This window comes from Schistocerca cancellata, chromosome 7 (assembly GCF_023864275.1).
Source record: "Schistocerca cancellata isolate TAMUIC-IGC-003103 chromosome 7, iqSchCanc2.1, whole genome shotgun sequence".
Lineage (NCBI taxonomy): Eukaryota > Metazoa > Arthropoda > Insecta > Orthoptera > Acrididae > Schistocerca > Schistocerca cancellata.
The window spans coordinates 432693506-432714493 of NC_064632.1; the positions used below are offsets into that span (position 1 = coordinate 432693506).

The window sequence follows — 20988 nt, forward strand, 5'->3', positions numbered from 1 at the left end:
CTTCTTCTTCTTCTTCACTTCATGGAATAGGCTTAGAGCCTGTTTCATGTCAATGAAACCATTTGTTCCTCAGTTATCCTCTTTCCTATTGGTATATAATTGATTACTTGTTTAACCAAGTTTCCCTCAGTCTGTTGATACACTGATTTCATTTTATGCATCTTTTTTCATTTCTGCAATGTATATTCAAGGTTTTTGCTTATAATATTTTTTCTATTTGGTCTCTGAGGACATGTCCTTTATTTAACTTTCTTACAATTTGTCTGGATGGAGCAAATTTTGAATGTGTCTAGAAAAGGAAAAGGGGAAATGGTGAAACTCTCAATTGTCTTGTAATTAAGTGAAGTGCTGGCATGAAAGAACCCTTACTGTTGCGGACAGTACTGATAGCAACGTCAGAGCTTTCACTGATGATGCAGTTATCTATAATGATGTACTATCTGAAAGAAGCTGCACAAATATTCAGACAGCTCTTGACAGGATTTCAAAGTGGTGCAGAAGTTGGCAACATGATTTGAATGTGCAGAAATGTACAAGCGGTATACTATGCAAACCTCTTGTGACTATAATATCAATGAAACAATGGAAAATCTGGGATGGAATAATGACAGTGAGTAGGGTAGATTGCTATTCACCAGACAGTGGAGATGTTGAGATGCAGACAGACACAGAAAAAAGACTGTTAAACAAGTAAACTTTTGGTCAAATGACCTTCTTCTGAAGTAGACAACACACATTTTCACACAAATGCAACTCACACACAAGACACTGTCTCTGGTTGCCAAGGCCTGTTCGCCCTTAGCAGCCAGAGATAGTGGACAGGGGTGCGAGTTGTGTTTGTGAGAATATGTGTGTTGTCTGCTTCAGAAAAAGGCCATGCAGCCGAAAGTTTACGTGTTTAACAGTCTTTTTTCTGTACCTGTCTGTGTCTCAACAGTTCACCGTTTGTTTGGGCACTGAAGCTGTAACAAATGAGAAATTTCTTTATTAAGTAGTACATGTAGGGCTGCTGTAGAGTGGGCATAATAAACAAAGGTCATTGCTTATTTTTTGCTTCCATCCTCAGTCCCACCATCCCACCTTCATTATGTGCTTAAGACTGTGTTACATAGGATTATTTTTTATTTGTTCTGCATTTAACAAAATTTTGATAGTTATTGCAATAAAGGAAGATAGGACATCCAAATGCAGATTTCATTATGAATATATAGGAACCCAAGGGAGAGATGGAAGGACTGAGGCATGCTGTTTTTCTATTTAATTCGTTACTTAACTGCAATAATATCTTTTTGGTACAGAGTAGTAGATGGGATATGGTGTTTACTCAAATGATACAGGGATTTTAATGTTAAAAGAATTGCCTTTTTGAATTAATTTCATTTACAATTTAAAGTCTCAGTAACATAGATAGATGATTCAAACCACATATTTCTTTCACAGCAAAAATGACTTGCATTACTAATGAAAAGTGTATTCAGGTTAACTGTGTTGAGATCTTTACAGTTGGCATGAATAAATCATTTGTTTATCACTGTAAATAAATTTAAGTTCATAAAATTTTCCAACAATTTGAATTTCACTCTTGTCTTGCTACAATTAAGATTATGAACAAATGGTACATATGTAATAAATGGACAGCCCATGGGATTTTGGTGCTTAGTGCACATATCTTTTCTTAAATCATTATATAGGCAACATGTGTATTAACTTTCATAACTGTCCTAATAGCAGCAAATATGTGTGTGTTCTAAGTTTATTACTTGCATGAATAGTTAATTCATTTCATAATCCTGTAAGTTATGATGTTATGCTTTGCATGTATATCACTGGCTGTGCATATGCATGTGAGTTTTATTTATTTGTAAATTTAGATTTTATTTTAGATTTAGTTTTCCCTTTATGTAACTTGGCTATCAACATCTTCATAATGCTAGAGAAGGTATTTTGTGTGAAAAGGAATTGTAATGCCCCAAAAAATTAATCAAAAAGTCCCTGGTAAAAGAAAAGTAAATAAGTCAGATAGCAGGTGAAAGAACGACAGTATTGACAGGAATTGTATTTATTTGTGAATATCACTACAAAATTTCTTTCCATCTGTGCAGATGTTCATTGCTTTTGTATGCACACTGAATCTGGAGAAATAAATTAGTCATCATTTTAGTTGGGGGCAGCTCCTCTGTTTGGACATGAAGTGCTTTTTGTTCAGGGTAAAATAAGGGAGAACAGTGGCAATAATATGACCTGAGACAATATATACAAGAACAAAGATCTTATGATCTAATTACCATCTGCCCTTGTGCTTCTTTCTTTAGAATTTTTCCCTTTTGATTGAGACAGTCATCTGAAGATATAATGTGTTATCAGCATAGAGTAATCTGCGTCCTGTCATAATTTATCTTTTCAACAGAGACTTACTCCAAATTGCGTCAGAGTTTAGAGGCAAATTTCAGATTGAATGCACATTTAGAATGATTTCTTGTGGATAATGTTTTCTCTCTGTGGCATTTAGTTCTTTTAACTAAAACTGTGTGGGTAGACTGTATTTAATGTAGGACATATGAAATCTTCAGTTGTTCAAGAACTGCTATATGTTGTAAGCTGATAACGAGCTACTAGCTTTATTTTCTATACGCAGGGGTTAATATGGGCTATATGGACAACAGCTACTCCAATTCTAACAATGGAGGTTCAGTCAACTCACAGGATTCTTTGTGGCAAATGAAGATGGCAGCCCAGGCTAATAACAACAGTGGAGCTGCTAATGGTGGCAATGCTGAACTGCATCAACGCATGGGAGATAGGGGGAATACCTATGGTTATGATCCCCTTACACATGGAGGTTACGGGGGTGTTGACGATTATGCACCTTACCCACACGCTTCAGCAACTGAACATGAATATCATGGACCAAGCAACCCTCCAAGGCCACAAGATTTCAACAATGATCCTTATGCAGCTGTCCACAAATCCAAGAAGAGGATGGATCAGCACCTCGGTGAGAATTCAATAATCTGGATAATCCTAAAGCAAATTATGTGCAGTTATCTAAACATGATACAACTGTGTTAAGATGGTAAAAGAAATGACTGGTAACAGGTGGCTCCCGGACAAGCCAAGGAATTAGAAAGAGAATACATAAACAAATAAATGTCCATTGAAGAAACATGAATATACAAATCTTTCTAGAAAAGATTGAAATTTCTTCCTATTCTTTTTTCCAGCCCTTTTTTCCCCAAACTCCTCCCACTTCCCTTCCTTTGAAAAAATGTGGTTTCTCTTCTTGTATTACAACACCATTTTATCATTTACTTTCGTATGACAGTAATATGATACCCAACTTATTTTCTTTTAGTGTTGCAAAATGACATGATTAGATTACTAGTCAACTACTAGAATATTCACTTGCATGATTTTACAAAATGTGTTTGTTTAAGTAATATTTTTACATTACACTTGTGAAAATTAAGCATACTTCACTTAGTTGTAAAAATGCACTTGTTACCTATAATTCGTACTGCATGCTGCCTAACTTGTGCAAATGAATGTTCACATTTATGATCATTAGTATAACAACCAATGGAAAATCAGGATGGAATTTAATAAGATTATGAAAAGGAAAGTTGCTGCTCTCCATATAGAGGAGATGCTGACTTGCAGATAGGCACAGAAAAAAGAATCTCACAAATAAATAAAACTTTTGGCCATTAAGGCCTTTGTCAACAATAGATTTAGACACACACACGCACACACACACACACACACACACACACACACACACACACACACACGTGCAACTGCAACTCATACACATGACTGCAGTCTCAGGCAACTGAAACTACCATTTGTGACAGTCCTTTTGTTGTGCCTATCTGCAAATCAGCATCTCCGCTATATTGTCATTAGTACAAGATGCATTTAAAGCATACACATTCCAAATCCAAAAATGATAAGAGAAAATGGAATTTGTTCCTTCAAGATATTGTTTTTAATATCATTCAGTACAGATATAAATTCCACATATTTGGTAAAAAAACTGAAATAGCCTGAAGATGTCTTGAAGAATAACTCATGGCTCTTCCATCACATTTCCTAGTTTACACCCTTGTAGCCTTTCAGTGAGATTTTAATCTAAACAAAAATCAATAAATTGTTGTTGAATAGCAGAGTGTGTCACATTTTATATTACTATTTTTTTTAATTAGCTTTGTATAATTGCTTTGAATGTTTGCATGTTGTTAAGTCTTTTAAGGCATGGACCACATAAATGGTTTAATGGACAGACATTACAAGTAGGCCTTTAGTAGATCTATTTATGAATATTGATTCCCATATGTAGCAGCAGTTCGTCATAGCTCATGACTGAATGAGTAACTTTCTGAATTTCCATTGCTGTTTGTTAAGTTTACAAATGTTGGTGATGAAAATATAATAGTTATTGGTCCAGAAGAACAAAATTATTTAAAAGCAATAAAGAGTCTCATATTCACAGACACTTTGAACAACAATGTCACATTTGACCAAACTAGATGCAAACAGCAGAGGTTTGTGGATTACTCTCCAGGGAAGAGCTGGCAGTAGCTTTAAAATGCTTCTGGGAGTGGTGACGTCAATCATAATAATAGCTAAATTGGAGAAGTGCCATACCAGCCCCAATCCAGCATTAGCTGGAGAAAGAGCACCAAGAAGGAAAGAAGGAAACAGCCTCATACTGACATTAAACCTGGAGATGACAGGTAAAAAAATGTAATGGCAGTTATTCTGTGGTACAGGTATGAAATACTTCTTTCTGTTTCCCATCTTTGGGAAGAATGGGTGTCTGTCAGAATATTCTGTTCAAAATTTCAATGACATGTTAAAGAACCACTTCCAGGATTCATGGAGGCAAACCAACTTTGGATCAAATCTGCATTGTGGATTAACAATGACGGCTGGTGATTCGACAAGCCTGGGTGAGATTTTTGGATGGGTGACCACATCCAACTGGGCAAATACTGAGCTGATGCCCAAATCCCATCTCATTTACATGCTATGCAAACATTTAGAAAATGTTCTCATGTTTGAACATGAGATTTACTGTAGCTGCAGACAGATGGGGTACACAGATTTTGCCTTGCTGGGAGTGATGATGTCAAAAAGGGCATTCAGCCACCCACTGTCAGCAACATTGCTGCAACCCATATTACAATGCATGACCTAGTAGAAAAAGGGGAAAATTTATGTGATTCTAAGGCCACTATTAAATTATCTTCCATGTTGATCATTAATCTAAACATACAGTGCACAGTTTGTTCACCATTTGTGCATAATTTTTCACTTTCAGTTCCTCATATCTGAACTTGTTTACACTGTACTTTGACTTTCGTGTACTGTTTATAATTCATGAAAACAAACTCTGGTGAGACAATGACCTCTCTGTGTGCCATCTCTCTCTCTCTCTCTCTCTCTCTCTCTCTCTCTCTCTCTCTCTCTCTCTCTCTCGCACACACACACAAACACACACACACACACACACACTATTACTACATCTTCTTAGCACTGCAGCCCAACTTTATGAAATAAAATGGTACAATTTCATTAATATGTCGTGTAATTTTTCTACCAGTCAGCATGTTCACCAAGTGCACAAGGCTTGTGGTGCAAGCTGTGACTAATTTATGGTCAGCAAACAATATATCTCTTACACAAATGAGGCACAAAGTACAGTTGACACTGGGAGAATACGACTTTCTGGAAAGACCAGCTGTTCAGAAACTGAGAACAAGTAGTAAGCTTTGCTTGGAGAACATGCTGAAACAAGGAGAACTTGCTGAAATAATTTGTTATCTCATCACAAAACTTTTCACTATCACCTCTCAGTTAGAAATTCATGATTACTGTGGTAAATTTAAAATATGTAATGTTTCTTGCTACTCACATTGTATCGTCTCCTTTTACAGATTCTCCATACCATGATGTCAGTGGTCTGCCTGATCCATATATGGATCAAATGGATTGTGATGACAGCAAACCACAGCATATATCTCTGTCTTTTGATGAAAGCCTTGAAAGTGGCTATTCCACACCAAATTCCCGCAACAGGAGGGTAATACGTGAAATAATCGTGTGATATAATGTTCAAGAAGTCCATCCGTGGCCTTCAAACCGTACACTTACAAGAGTCATAGAAGAGCAAGAGACTTCAAGTCCATGATGGGACACAAATGTGACCTTCCCTTTATAAGTGAGAGTGCAAAAATGCAGGCACCCGTAGAGTGCAAAGAGAGAACTAGAGAGAGTACGAATCGGAGAGTAAGTGAATATATGTTTGTATGACAGAGATGGAGGTAGAGGACGGGGAGGGGGTGAGAGACATGCAACTGGTCAATATGAAGAATTACTGGAAGTGTGGGTCAGAAGAGATCAAGCATTACTAAAATATTTGTCAGAAAAAATTATTAAATTCCACATGGGGTGCTATGTTACAAGCTAGCACACCTGAAGTTCCATCATGTAACTGCATGTGGTACAAATTATCAAATAATCTTTGTTTCAAATGTTACCACCAAAGTTAACGAATTTTAGAATACTGTTACAATATTTCTTTCATTCCACTTTTATGTCATAGTGTGTATGAATGAAATGTGTGCTGTTGTGATGTCCTTTAATGTACATACCTGTATAAATTTTTGAAACAGGAAAATGAGCAAATGCTTGTGCACGTATGACACAGCTATGATTGTTTTCTTGAAATCTGAGCTCTTAGGCCCTGGTAGCTGGTTAAGTGTCAGACAAAACTTATAATCTGAGACTGAACTGAATTTTTAAGTCTGTGTGGGTGCTTATGAGCCTTTATTATGAAATTTCTCAGTCATAAATAGCCTCAATTTGTCTGAAAGACATATCATGTAACTCCAGGGAATGTGATAACCTCATTGATGAAATTAAACAATTGATGGCTCCATATCATTTCCTGGCATTCAGAATGCAACTAAATAAACTGTTACTGCCTTAGGATGTTACAGAAAAAATGATGGTTTGATCAGGATCATCGAGGAAAATAACTGATTTGTCTTGTGTTTTAACAAGAAGTGCAGAAAGAAGATATCTATTGAATTGTTGAAGAAGCTTTTTCGTACCATGAACTGAAAAGTCAGTAAAACAATTGTAATTTATGTGATGTATAAACAGCACAATATTGAAAGAAGTGTCATTTTTACTTCCAGTATTCAAAGTAATACAACAAATGCACCTTCTGCGTATATCAATGTTGACACAAAATACTTAGAAAAGCCAGCTGCTTTAGCAAATTATTTAATATAAAAGTGCCATGTAAAATGTCCAGATGTAAATCCTTTGTCACATCTGTTACCATTAATAATTTGAAACACAATTTGTCTTGGGACCATTATAACAAGTAGATATTGCACTGTTGTTTTTCACTTAGGCTTATCACACATCTAATAATGTATGAAATTTGCCACTATTGTGTGAATGTTGGACTGATCTGATGCTTACTGCAGTGTCCCTCTGATGACTAAAAACATATACTGCAATTTGTTGCTCATTGTTATTGGAAAACTGTAGTCCAGTAACTACGCGTGTGTGGTGAGAGAATATATATTTACATCTGTTAATTTCGTTTGAAACTGACCAATCTTCTACTCACTTTTCATTATAACAAATGAATTATAAGAACTTTTATTCATATGCAAAGATTTTTAAAAAAATTCAAATGAACTAGTTGCAAAAATGTCCATGAAAATCTCATTTTTGAAAAAAAATACAGTGGATGTTTTTCTTGCATCAACAGTTCAAAAATGTATAATTGTTTCATAATATCAGAACTCACAGATGGTTATGGAATCAACTTTTTTCATTTCCCAAAATATGAAGATGACACTTTTTATTAAAAATTTCAGTAAACTTTAGTACTCTGAGCAACTCAAAAATCTGTAGTTTCTCGAGAAATGCATGCATCAAATACTGATGGTGACAAAAAGGAAATTATTTGTGATGCTTTTATAATTGGATGTTGGCTTAATGCACAGAATTTGTCTTGACTAGTCCTGCCTGCTAAAAGGTTAAGTTGTGGTAATATAATTTCAGTGGAGTATAAGTCAATGAACTAGAATCTGAACCTTGCTCTTTATTGTATGTAAATAGATGTAAAAAAGGAATGTATTAGGTTGGAAATTCTAGAGGTATGGAGAGGGAACTGTTGTACTTAAGAAAATAATATCACACATAAAATATTTTGGGAACTATATCTTTTTAGTAATGGATCAGTGACACATTGCAGTAACAAATGACTGAAGTTCTTTTCTGTTTCCACAATATCAAATTTTCCATTGTGAATAGGATTTGGAGAGCAGAAAGATTCTTCTCTGGATACAATTTGCCCTGTTCCCAAATAATTACTGACAATGAAAAATTTGATTCCAATGGAAATAAAAGATAACTTCATTTCATGTTTAATATTGAAACACTATTTTTGCAACTAATTGGGTTTAGCAGAAGCTTATTTTGATGTGGCATAAAATTTGATACATAGATTTCTCTTGTGTACATTTTCACACCTGTAAACAAAGAAATGATGAATGTGAAGAAAATTAAGTGTTCATTTCACTGATCTCTTACTTCCAAAAAATATGTTTTTTGTCATGTGAGTTTCCTCATAATGTTCATATGATCCAATATGGATATGAGAATGAATATATGAGGAAGATCTTGGACACTATTCTTTGCATATGCATCACAGTAAAAACTGTATGTAATCATTTGCATGAAGAAAAAGGAAAATGAAAACATCTGTTTCTTCAGTCACATGATATCTGGGAAGCATAAATGTGCCTAATGTCAATCATCTTCTTATGTTTTCTTCACTGCCAGTATTGTGAATCATAATTTAGAACGTAACAAGAGTTAATGGTCCTTTGCTAATACCTGAAGCACAAGAAGGAAAATACTGTAGTATAACTGCAGACTTGGCTGACAACTTATGATGAATTACATAGTACAAGCAAAGGGATTTGCATGGTATGTTGTGAATTGGTTTAGAAATACACACAATGCTAGTGGGTTTCAGACTTTAATTACATGTATGGAAAATGGAAGATATGAAATATTCTTCAAAATATTTGCAGGTGTCTCTCCACCTTTTCATCTTGCAGCAGTTTCATAATGCATGTAACATTTAATCAGATTTGGGTACAATGAAAGGTCCATTGCTATTTTTATGCACTGCTTGCAATGGCTGCTATTCCTCATACTGGCAAGCAACTATCACTTTTATATCAATTGTGCATTAAATAATAAATTACATTTTCATGGCCTGCAGGATGGTCACATTTCTTTCTCTCTTTTTTTTTTTATTTTTTAATCAACCAGGCAAAACTGTTAACAGAATGAAATGATGAGCAAGAGTGGCTTACATAACAAGTTAATAAACAGTTGTTAATTATTAACTAAATCTTCTTTAGGAAACTGTCACAACCTCAAATGGAACCCAAGACAAAATCGCAATGATAAAGTTTTTTTCTTATGTTAAGCTTGCAGTTCTTATGTATGCAATCACTCCTCTTACCTTTCATAAGTTGTGGATGTTAATGTATGTTTGAGAGAAAAAGGTTTATTCAGCTTTCAGCATAAGAAATAAATGTGAATTTTGATTGCTACATTCACTTGCATTTAAAAGTCTAGTATAACTGAAAATGAGGAATGGAAGCGGAAAAATACCCACCGTCCAACTTTGTTTGTATTATTTTGCCCCTTTCAGTCTGCTTTTTAGTTAATGCTCAATGAAATTAAATAATTTGTATGATCTCACCATTTTCAAATGGAATTGTAAGCCTATAAAATGTATATATTGGAAACATGTTTTTGCTAACAGCTCAGAATATTTGTTAAATGAGTGTGCATTGCATTTATCTTTTGTGTATCCATACTGTACATTTTAATTGGAGGCTCCTTACTTATTTCATTTATCATAAAATAAATTTCAATGAACTAACATTTATATAATTCATCTGTTTGAGCTTGAATGTGTTCAATATTTGAACAAATGTGTAAATAAACATAAGATTTATTTTGTACAGAAATGTTGCAATAAATACATTATATGTGTAGTGTTGCATTTTCATTCCTCTATTTTATTGTACAAAAGATATTAACTTCATGGGTGTGAACTATTTAATTGTTACGGTCATTTATGGCATGGCAGCTTTTTTTTCTTTTTACCAACAACAGATTGTGGCAGTTGGCCTTTAGCCTATGTGACAATTTTAGCTAGTTCAGAGCAGGTTTGCTGCATTTAGAGTTCTAGCCACACCTTTTATGGATTTCTGTTTCTTCACTTGTTTTCTTGAAGATGTAAGACCACAGAGTGATTTTGATTCTTATCAGCAGTCAAACCATTAACACAATATACTAGGTTTATATGGTGGGTAGACATAGTAATGATAATTTACAAATGGAACAATGATTGAAATTAAAATCCAACAAATCTGTAGTTTGCTTCTGGTGATTTTTGAAGCATATTTCAAACAGTAAAGAAATTGTGGCAGAAGGTTACACACTACATACTTAACTTTTCATTCTAATATTGACAGTGGGGTGCTGATAATTACTTCACTGCAGGTAGAAAACCTGTAAGCTCATGCATCTAGTATCTCTTCCATGCACTCTACTAAAGAAAAGACATTTTTTTATGAATTTTGGTGCATGCATTGAATAAAATTATACACTCCTGGAAATTGAAATAAGAACACCGTGAATTCATTGTCCCAGGAAGGGGAAACTTTATTGACACATTCCTGGGGTCAGATACATCACATGATCACACTGACAGAACCACAGGCACATAGACACAGGCAACAGAGCATGCACAATGTCGGCACTAGTACAGTGTATATCCACCTTTCGCAGCAATGCAGGCTGCTATTCTCCCATGGAGACGATCGTAGAGATGCTGGATGTAGTCCTGTGGAACGGCTTGCCATGCCATTTCCACCTGGCGCCTCAGTTGGACCAGCGTTCGTGCTGGACGTGCAGACCGCGTGAGATGACGCTTCATCCAGTCCCAAACATGCTCAATGGGGGACAGATCCGGAGATCTTGCTGGCCAGGGTAGTTGACTTACACCTTCTAGAGCACGTTGGGTGGCACGGGATACATGCGGACGTGCATTGTCCTGTTGGAACAGCAAGTTCCCTTGCCGGTCTAGGAATGGTAGAACGATGGGTTCGATGACGGTTTGGATGTACCGTGCACTATTCAGTGTCCCCTCGACGATCACCAGTGGTGTACGGCCAGTGTAGGAGATCGCTCCCCACACCATGATGCCGGGTGTTGGCCCTGTGTGCCTCGGTCGTATGCAGTCCTGATTGTGGCGCTCACCTGCACGGCGCCAAACACGCATACGACCATCATTGGCACCAAGGCAGAAGCGACTCTCATCGCTGAAGACGACACGTCTCCATTCGTCCCTCCATTCACGCCTGTCGCGACACCACTGGAGGCAGGCTGCACGATGTTGGGGCGTGAGCGGAAGATGGCCTAACAGTGTGCGGGACCGTAGCCCAGCTTCATGGAGATGGTTGCGAATGGTCCTCACCGATACCCCAGGAGCAACAGTGTCCCTAATTTGCTGGCAAGTGGCGGTGCGGTCCCCTACGACACTGCGTAGGATCCTACGGTCTTGGCGAGCATCCGTGCGTCGCTGCGGTCCGGTCCCAGGTCGACGGGCACGTGCACCTTCCGCCGACCACTGGCGACCACATCGATGTACAGTGGAGACCTCACGCCCCACGTGTTGAGCAATTCGGCGGTACGTCCACCCGGCCTCCCGCATGCCCACTATACGCCCTCGCTCAAAGTCCGTCAACTGCACATACGGTTCACGTCCACGCTGTCGCGGCATGCTACCAGTGTTAAAGACTGCGATGGAGCTCCATATGCCACGGCAAACTGGCTGACACTGACGGCGGCGGTGCACAAATGCTGCGCAGCTAGCGCCATTCGACGGCCAACACCGCGGTTCCTGGTGTGTCCGCTGTGCCGTGCGTGTGATCATTGCTTGTACAGCCCTCTCGCAGTGTCCGGAGCAAGTATGGTGGGTCTGACACACTGGTGTCAATGTGTTCTTTTTTCCATTTCCAGGAGTGTATTTCTAGAAGCACGAACTGTTACAGGCTGGACATCATCTTCAACAAGTGTGAGTAAATACACATCATCTTCAACTCAACCGTGACTAAATACAGACTTAAATAGACTAAATTTGTGGGTGTTACTATATCGTATAAGTCGAATCACAACCAACACAATTTTACATAGTGTTGTTGAAATGTCTACAGAATTAAACTTACAATAAAAATTGTAAATATAGAAAAGTTTTGAGTACAACACTGTTTTGCAAAAAGATGAAAAATATTTGACACAAGCAAAATTTGGAGAAAGTTAGTTTTCTATACAAATTTATGGCAAATACAGTTTATAAACAAATACAGGTAGCTCCAACTAACATTAATTTTCACACTCATTATAAAATTGTTTCAACTGCTATTATTTTCACAAGATATCATGTAGAGATTATGCATTTTAGTTTGGCTAGTTTCTTATCACTTTATGAAAATACTGTCGTTGTGGTCTTCAGTCTGAACACTGGTTTGATGCAGCTCCCCGTGCCACTCTATCCTGTGCAAGCACCTTCATCTCTGAATAACGACTGCAGCTTCCATCCTTCTGAATCTGCTTACTGTATCCATCTCTTGTCCTCCCTCTACAATTTTACCTGCCCCCCTCCACCCCAATTCCCTCTAACACTAAACTGGTGAGCCTTCGATGTCTCAGAATGTCTCCTGTCAATCGACCCCTTCTTCTAGTTACTTTGTGCCACAAATCTTTTTGCTCCCCAGTATTGTTTGGGACCCTCTCATTAGTTATGTGATTGACCCACCTATCTTCAGCCGTCTTCTGTAGCACCACATTTCAAAACCTTCTATTATCTTCTTGTCTAAACTATTGATCATCCATGTTTCACTTCCATTTATGGCTACACTCCATATAAATACTTTCAGAAAATACTTCTTAATGCTTAAATCTGTATATGATGTTAACAAATCTTTTTTATTCAAAAACACTCCTTGCCATTACCAGTCTACATTTTACATCCCCTCTACACTATGACCACTATCAGTTCTTTTGCTGCCCAACTATGAAACTCCACTAATACTTTAAATGTCTCATTTCTTAATCTAATTCCCTCAGCATCATCTGATTTAATTTGACTACATTCCATTATCCTTGTTTTGATTTTGTTGATGTTCATCTTACAGCCTCCTTTCAAGACATTGTGCATTTCATTCAACTGCACTTCTAAGTCCTTTGCTGTCTCTGACAGAATTACAGTATCATTGGCAAACGTCAGTGTTTTTATTTCTACTCTCTGAACTTTAATTCACACTCCAAAATTTACTTTGGTTTCCTTTACTGCTTGCTTAATATACAGATTGAATAGCATTGGCGATAGGATACAATGATATCTCCTCCCTTTCTCATCCCCTGCTTCCTTTTGATGACTGTCGATTCTTATAATTGCCATCTGATTTCTGTACAAGTTATAAATAGCCTTTCAATCCCTGTATTTTACCCCTGCTACCCTCAGAATTTCAGAGAAAGCATTGCTGTCAACATTGTCAAATACTTTCTCTAAATCCCCAAATGCTATAAATGTAGATTTGCCTTTCTTAACCTATCTTATGTTATAAATGATACAACTGTAGTGCACACAGTTGCCAAGGGGATTAGACATCCTTCATCTTGCACACCAGGTGAAAGCTTTCTGTCATGGCTAGCTCTCCTAAGGCTGTCAGTAGTTCTGATGAACTATTGTCTACTGCCAAGAGCTAGTTTCATCTTAGATCTTTTAGTGCCCTATCACATTCTTCTCACAGTAACATGTCCCCCACCTCATCTTCATTTACATGTGGTTCCACTACTATAATATTCCCTTCAAGTTCATCTCCCTTCTATAGACATCCTATATACTCATTCCACCTTCTGGCTTTCCCTTCTTTGCTTAGGACTGGTTTTTATACAGCTGCTCTCTCTTCTCCAAAGACCTCTATAATTTTCCTGCAGGTGGTATCTACCTTTCCCCTAGAGAAATATGCTTCTAAATCCTTACAGCTGACCTCTAGCCACCTCTGCTGAGCCATTTTGTGCTTCCTGTCAATATTATGTAAAATGGCAGCCGATGTGATAGTTCGAGATGTTTCTCTGTGGAAAAGAGTTAATATTGCCATTAAAAGAAGGAATGATAAATTGTGAAGATGAAATCAAGAAGTTAAAGAAACATGTGTCCTGCTTACAATTTATAAGCAGTGCTTTGAAACTGAATATCTCGAATTTTCAGCTTGGAGAAAGTGTACCGAATACTCGACAAGTTCCGCAAAGCATAGCGCCTGCTAGCAAAAAGTGGACTAAAGTCACTTACAAAAACAGCATGCAATAACTGCAAAATTGTGTAAATGGTAAAAGTATCACGACACAATCTTTATGCACAAAAACCCTTTTGAAGTGCTTTCAACTGTGATATCTCAACAAGCTGCAGCGAACCACATGGAAAGAAAGACTTCAGAAGCAAAGAGCAACAGAGTTGCTTTCGACAACAAGAAGAAGGAATTCAACCGTGAGTGTAGTCGTTGACAGTTAATCAAATGGATTATCGACTAATATGGACAAAAAAGACAAAACAAACTGTGCTACCATGCAACATCCACGTAATGGCAGACCTAAAAACAGTTATCTTCAACCAAAAAAAAATGTGTAAAATAAACCTGTCAGCAGATAGTCCATAATGGAACATAGCAGCTGAATTTCAGTCTAGAAGCAGTCACAAAATAACTAGCATAGTGAAATCAGGCGAAAAATTTCAGGCAGTAATTTCCATGAACCATGACTTCAAAACAGCAACAACAAATGACAACTTTTTTTGCTCTTAGCGGGATAAAATGATGCAGCAAAAAGCGAAATGAAAGACCTAGTGATCTCGCTCAAAAGAAGGCTATACGAGCTGAGAAACGCGAATGTGATTGTTTTCTGCGTTCCACATCGACATGACTTGCCAGTCTGGTCATGTGTATATAAAGAATTGTGGAGAACAAATAAACAGATCCTAAATATATGCACAAGGTTCAAAAATGTTACATTTGTGGGCATAATATGCATAGGAAGAAGATTTAACACATCCCATGGCTTCCATCTCAACAGACTACAAAGAAGTAGTGAACAGCAAATTGAATGTGCAGTATTGTGCTACAGAGGCCATCCCTCTCAAGAACAATAATAACAAACACTTGGGAGAATCAACCATGACATGCTAGGTCAGTAAAACAATTCATCGGCAGGACAAGAGTGATGTTTTTTTAGGACAATAAAATGTTCCACCACTGCAACACCAGATGCAAATGTATGTGTTTTGTATGTGCCTCAAACAAACTTCAGTCCCCATGGGAATAATTTATCACTTTTGCATTACAATGTACAGGGTTTAGGAAACAAAATAGGTGCTTTTGAATCATTTATCACAGGACTATCTGCATATGTAGTAATAGTTACAGAACACCAGAAAACAGTGGACAAGATTCAATATTGAAAATTAGAAAGCTACAATTTAGCTATGTTCTACCACAGAACACACAATTAAGGTGGTGGTGTTGCCATCTACCCAAGAAAATTTAAGTTCGTAACCACCACAGAAAAAGTGCTATGGGGGGAACAATATCTGTGTTGACAAATATTTCGAAACTGCTATTCTTAAAATCACATTTTGCACTGTTCCTTTCTGTATCATAAGTATATACAGATGCCCATGTGAAAATTTTGATGCTTTTCTGAAATCACTTGATGGAGTTTTAAGTAAATTAATGTCAGGTTGTGGAAGTGTAAATCTTGTCATACTGGGAGATCTGAACATCAACACTTTAAGTGATGGTCAGGAAAGCAAATGTTTTACAGATTGTATACTGTCAAATGTGGCTAAAGATCTTCTTAGACTGACCGAGCAACACTGGACTCACATTTGGGAATGACGGTTCAATCCCGCATCCGGCCATCCTCATTTAGGTTTTCCGTGATTTCCCTAAATCGCTCCAGGCAAATGCCAGGGGTGGTTCCTTTGAAAGGGCACAGCCGACTTCCTTCCGCGTCCTTCCCTATTCCAATTAGACCGATGACCTTGCTGTCTGGTCTCTTTCCCCAAAGAACCCAACCCCATCTTCTTGGATTAGTACCTACCAGAATACCTAATACACATAGTAGATCAATTGATCATGTTATCACAAATGTAATACCAAATTCAAACCAAGAAAAATGTACGAACACAGGCAAATATTATGTGCAAACAACACTGCTACACTAAGACATATTTTAAGCAGTAATCATGGGAATCAGTTAGGATTATCATTGGGTTCAAGAATAAATGGAACATGTTCACAGAAATTACAACTGAGCATTTACGTAGACCCACGCCATTAAAAAAAGTGAGTATCCAGAAAAATCAGCCTTCAAAATCAAAACCTGTGGCATTAGATTTTAAAATAGAAGATCTGAAAGAAAAAATGGGAAACATGTATAGCTTACACAGACTGACTAACTCAGAGTTACATAAAGCACTCTACAAGCAGAACAAATATAAGTACTGCAAAGAAGTCAGGGGATCAAAATCAGAAAGACTCAGCCAACAGATACGAGTTTCAGATAATGTTTCAAAGACTTCTGGTCAATTGTAAATAAAATCAGAAACAGTGAAACAGAAATTAAAACTAATAGTGTACACTTAAGTGTGAATAATGAAGATACACTCCTGGAAATGGAAAAAAGAACACATTGACACCGGTGTGTCAGACCCACCATACTTGCTCCGGACACTGCGAGAGGGCTGTACAAGCAATGATCACACGCACGGCACAGCGGACACACCAGGAACCACGGTGTTGGCCGTCGAATGGCACTAGCTGCGCAGCATTTGTGCACCGCCGCCGTCAGTGTCAGCCAGTTTGCCGTGGCATATGGAGCTCCATCGCAGTCTTTAACACTGGTAGCATGCCGCGACAGTGTGGACGTGAACTGTATGTGCAGTTGACGGACTTTGAGCGAGGGCGTATAGTGGGCATGCGGGAGGCCGGGTGGATGCACAGCCGAATTGCTCAACACGTGGGGCGTGAGGTCTCCACAGTACATCGGTGCTGTCGCCGTGGTCGGCAGAAGGTGCACGTGCCCGTCGACCTGGGACCGGACCGCAGCGACGCACGGATGCACGCCAAGACCGTAGGATCCTACGCAGTGCCGTAGGGGACCACACCGCCACTTCCCAGCAAATTAGGGACACTGTTGCTCCTGGGGTATTGGCGAGGACCATTCGCAACCATCTCCATGAAGCTGGGCTACGGTCCCGCACACCGTTAGGCCGTCTTCCGCTCACGCCCCAACATCGTGCAGCCCGCCTCCAGTGGTGTCGCAACAGGCGTGAATGGAGGGATGAATGGAGACGTGTCGTCTTCAGCGATGAGAGTCGCTTCTGCCTTGGTGCCAATGATGGTCGTATGCGTGTTTGGCGCCGTGCAGGTGAGCGCCACAATCAGGACTGCATACGACCGAGGCACACAGGGCCAACACCCGGCATCATGGTGTGGGGAGCGATCTCCTACACTGGCCGTACACCACTGGTGATCGTCGAGGGGACACTGAATAGTGCACGGTACATCCAAACCGTCATCGAACCCATCGTTCTACCATTCCTAGACCGGCAAGGGAACTTGCTGTTCCAACAGGACAATGCACATCCGCATGTATCCCGTGCCACCCAACATGCTCTAGAAGGTGTAAGTCAACTACCCTGGCCAGCAAGATCTCCGGATCTGTCCCCCATTGAGCATGTTTGGGACTGGATGAAGCGTCGTCTCACGCGGTCTGCACGTCCAGCACGAACGCTGGTCCAACAGAGGCACCAGGTGGAAATGGCATGGCAAGCCGTTCCACAGGACTACATCCAGCATCTCTACGATCGTCTCCATGGGAGAATAGCAGCCTGCATTGCTGCGAAAGGTGGATATACGCTGTACTAGTGCCGACATTGTGCATGCTCTGTTGCCTGTGTCTATGTGCCTGTGGTTCTGTCAGTGTGATCATGTGATGTATCTGACCCCAGGAATGTGTCAATAAAGTTTCCCCTTCCTGGGACAATGAATTCATGGTGTTCTTATTTCAATTTCCAGGAGTGTATATCTGATCCTCTTCTAGTCAGCAAAATTTTTAATAATTAATTCATAAATATTGTCCAGTAACAAATAGAACTGCTCACTACCTGCAGTAAGCACATATTACATTCTGCAGCTTATTGATAACCTCAGAAACAAAAAAATCAGCAGGATTAGATGAAACATCTCCATATCTATATATGAAGGTAGTATCTGTTCCCAAAAGAATAGATAACATTGATGACCATGCAGCTTCTCCATAATCAAATGATAATTAAACTGACACCCTAGCTGCAAACAGGTGTGGATATACATCATTGGGGACATGTTGAAAATGTGTGCCCTGACTGGGACTTGAACACGGGATCTCCTGTTTACATGGCAGACACTCTATCCATCTGGGCCACTGAAGGCACAGAGGATAGTACGCCTGTAGGGACTTATCCCTTGCACGCTCCCTGTGAGACCCACATTCCCAACATGTCCACTACTACAGTTGTAGTGTGCCTAATAGATGTTTGCCCATCGCACTCATTACTCGTGGCAGATTAATCTACCAGGTCTCGTACAAGTTGGGGCATAGCGTGTGCATTGGCACAAGGAGGTCAATGGCCGGGTAGCCACATTTTAACTATGTATGAAAGTAGTATCTGTTTCTGAAAGAACAGATACCATTGATGACTATGCAGCTTCTCTAGAATGAAATGATAATTAAATTGACATCATAGCTGTAAACAGGCATGGATATAGGGTGTCAATTTAATTATCATTTCATTCTATAGTAACTGCATGGTCATCAATGGTATCTGTTCTTTCGGGAACAGATACTACTTTCATCTAAAGTTAAAATACGGCTACCCGGGCAGTGTCCTTCATATGCGAATGCTCACGCCATGCCCCAACTTGTACCTGACTTGGTAGATTAATCAGCCATGAGTAATGAGTGCATGGGCAAACACCTATTACGCCCACTGTGAATGTTGTAGTGTGGGCATGTTGGGAATGTGGGTCTCACACGGAGCATGCAAGGGATAAGTCCCTGCAGGCGTACTATCCTCTGTGCTCTCGGTGGCTCAGATGGATAGAGCGTCTGCCATGTAAGCAGGAGATCCCATGTTCGAGTCCCGGTTGGGGCACACATTTTCAACATGTCCCCAATGATGTATACGCCTGTTTGCTGCTAGGGTGTCAATTTAATTATCATTTCATCTCCATATCTATTGAAGAAATGCAAACATGAACTAATGAAACCACTACTTCATCTAATAAACTATGTTTTTGAAGATGGTGTGATCTCTGACAAGTTGAAACTGTATGTAGTGAAACCAGTACACAAAAAGGGGGAAATAAAGCATGTACAGAACTGCAGACCCAGTGCCCTAACCTTCATTTTCAGCAGATTGATAGAGAAATTAATATTAAGAAAATCCTGAAACTTTACAACAATGCGGACATACTAAGTGATTCCCAGCATGGTTTCAGAAGAGGTCGAAGTACCACATCAGCAGCAGTACAGTTTGTCCATAATGTACTTGAAAAAAATAAATGGAAAATCCCAAACAGCAGTAGTACTCCTGGACCTCTCAAGGGCTTTTGATGGAGCACATCATGATGCCCTCTTATAAAAAATTCCAAAGAGGGATGTCACCGGTAAACTCATGCAATTGCTAGAAAAATATTTCAAGGATAGACAATAGAGCACAGAGATTATGTAATATAATGGAGAAATACTGGAGAGGAGAAGGTTAAGTATCAGAAATACACTATGTGATCAAAAGTATCCAGACACCTGGTTGAAAATGACTTACAAGTTCGTGGCACCCTCCATCTGTAATGCTGGAATTCAATATGGTGTTGGCCCACCTTTACCCTCGATGACAGCTTCCACTCTCGCAGGCATACATTCAATCAGGTGCTGGAAGGTTTTATATTTTTATATTTTCTCCTTTCATCAGTTAAATACAATATCTCTTGTATTCTCTAAGGACTTCTACCAGGCCTTGTCCTTTTACGTATTTTATCCTCTCTATCTCTTGTTATGAAATTACCCATTCGCCTTCAATTGTATTCAAATGATAATTAAATCAATACCCTAAGCTGTCGACAGGTGTTGATGTACATCAACGGGGACAGTTGAAAATGTGTGCCCCGACCGGGACTCGAACCCGGGATCTCCTGCTTACATGGCAGATGCTCTATCCATCTGAGCCACCGACGGCACAGAGGATAGTGCAACTGCAGGGATTTATCCCTTGCATGCTCCCCGCGAGACCCATATTCCCAACTTAATGTCCAACACTACATTCCATATCAATTGTATTTGTTTTCCAAGTTCTAGTCAATTGTTGCCTAATTCTCCCTATGAAACTCTCAACAAGCTCTGGTTCTTGCAACCTATCCTGGTCGCATCTCCTTAATTTTCTACTTTTTTTTGCAATTTATTTAGTTTCATCTTCAGTTCATGGCCAATAAATTGTGGTCAGAGTCCATATCTGCCCCTGGAAATGTCTTACAATTTAAAATCTGGTTCCGAATACTCTGTCTTACCATCATATAATCAGTCAGAAACCTTCTGGTGTCTCCATTTCTGTTCCATATATACAACCTTCTTTCATAGTTCTTAAACCAAGTGTTAGCAGTGATTTAAGTTATGCTGTGTACAAAATTTCATCAAGTGGCTTCCTCTTGCATTACTTTCCTCCAGCCCATACTCACCTACAGTTTTTCCTTCTCTTCCTTTTCCTAATATTGAATT

General features: G+C 38.9%; 1 protein-coding gene and 1 non-coding gene across 2 annotated transcripts in view; one reads left to right on the plus strand and one right to left on the minus strand.

Annotated features, from left to right (window-relative positions):
• LOC126092810 (hemicentin-2) overlaps nucleotides 1-10103 on the plus strand; it is a 209040-nt gene extending 198937 nt beyond the window's left edge. Inside the window, exons 13-14 of the mRNA XM_049908539.1 lie at nucleotides 2636-2995; nucleotides 5937-10103. Coding sequence (XP_049764496.1) covers nucleotides 2636-2995; nucleotides 5937-6106 — 530 coding nt within the window. The 3' untranslated portion in view covers nucleotides 6107-10103. The remainder of the gene's footprint in view (nucleotides 1-2635; nucleotides 2996-5936) is intronic.
• Nucleotides 10104-20377: 10274 nt separating this feature from the next.
• On the minus strand, nucleotides 20378-20452 carry Trnat-ugu (transfer RNA threonine (anticodon UGU)). The gene has a single exon. It is a non-coding gene; the product is annotated as a tRNA-Thr (tRNA).
• Between the last annotated feature and the right edge of the window lie 536 nt (nucleotides 20453-20988).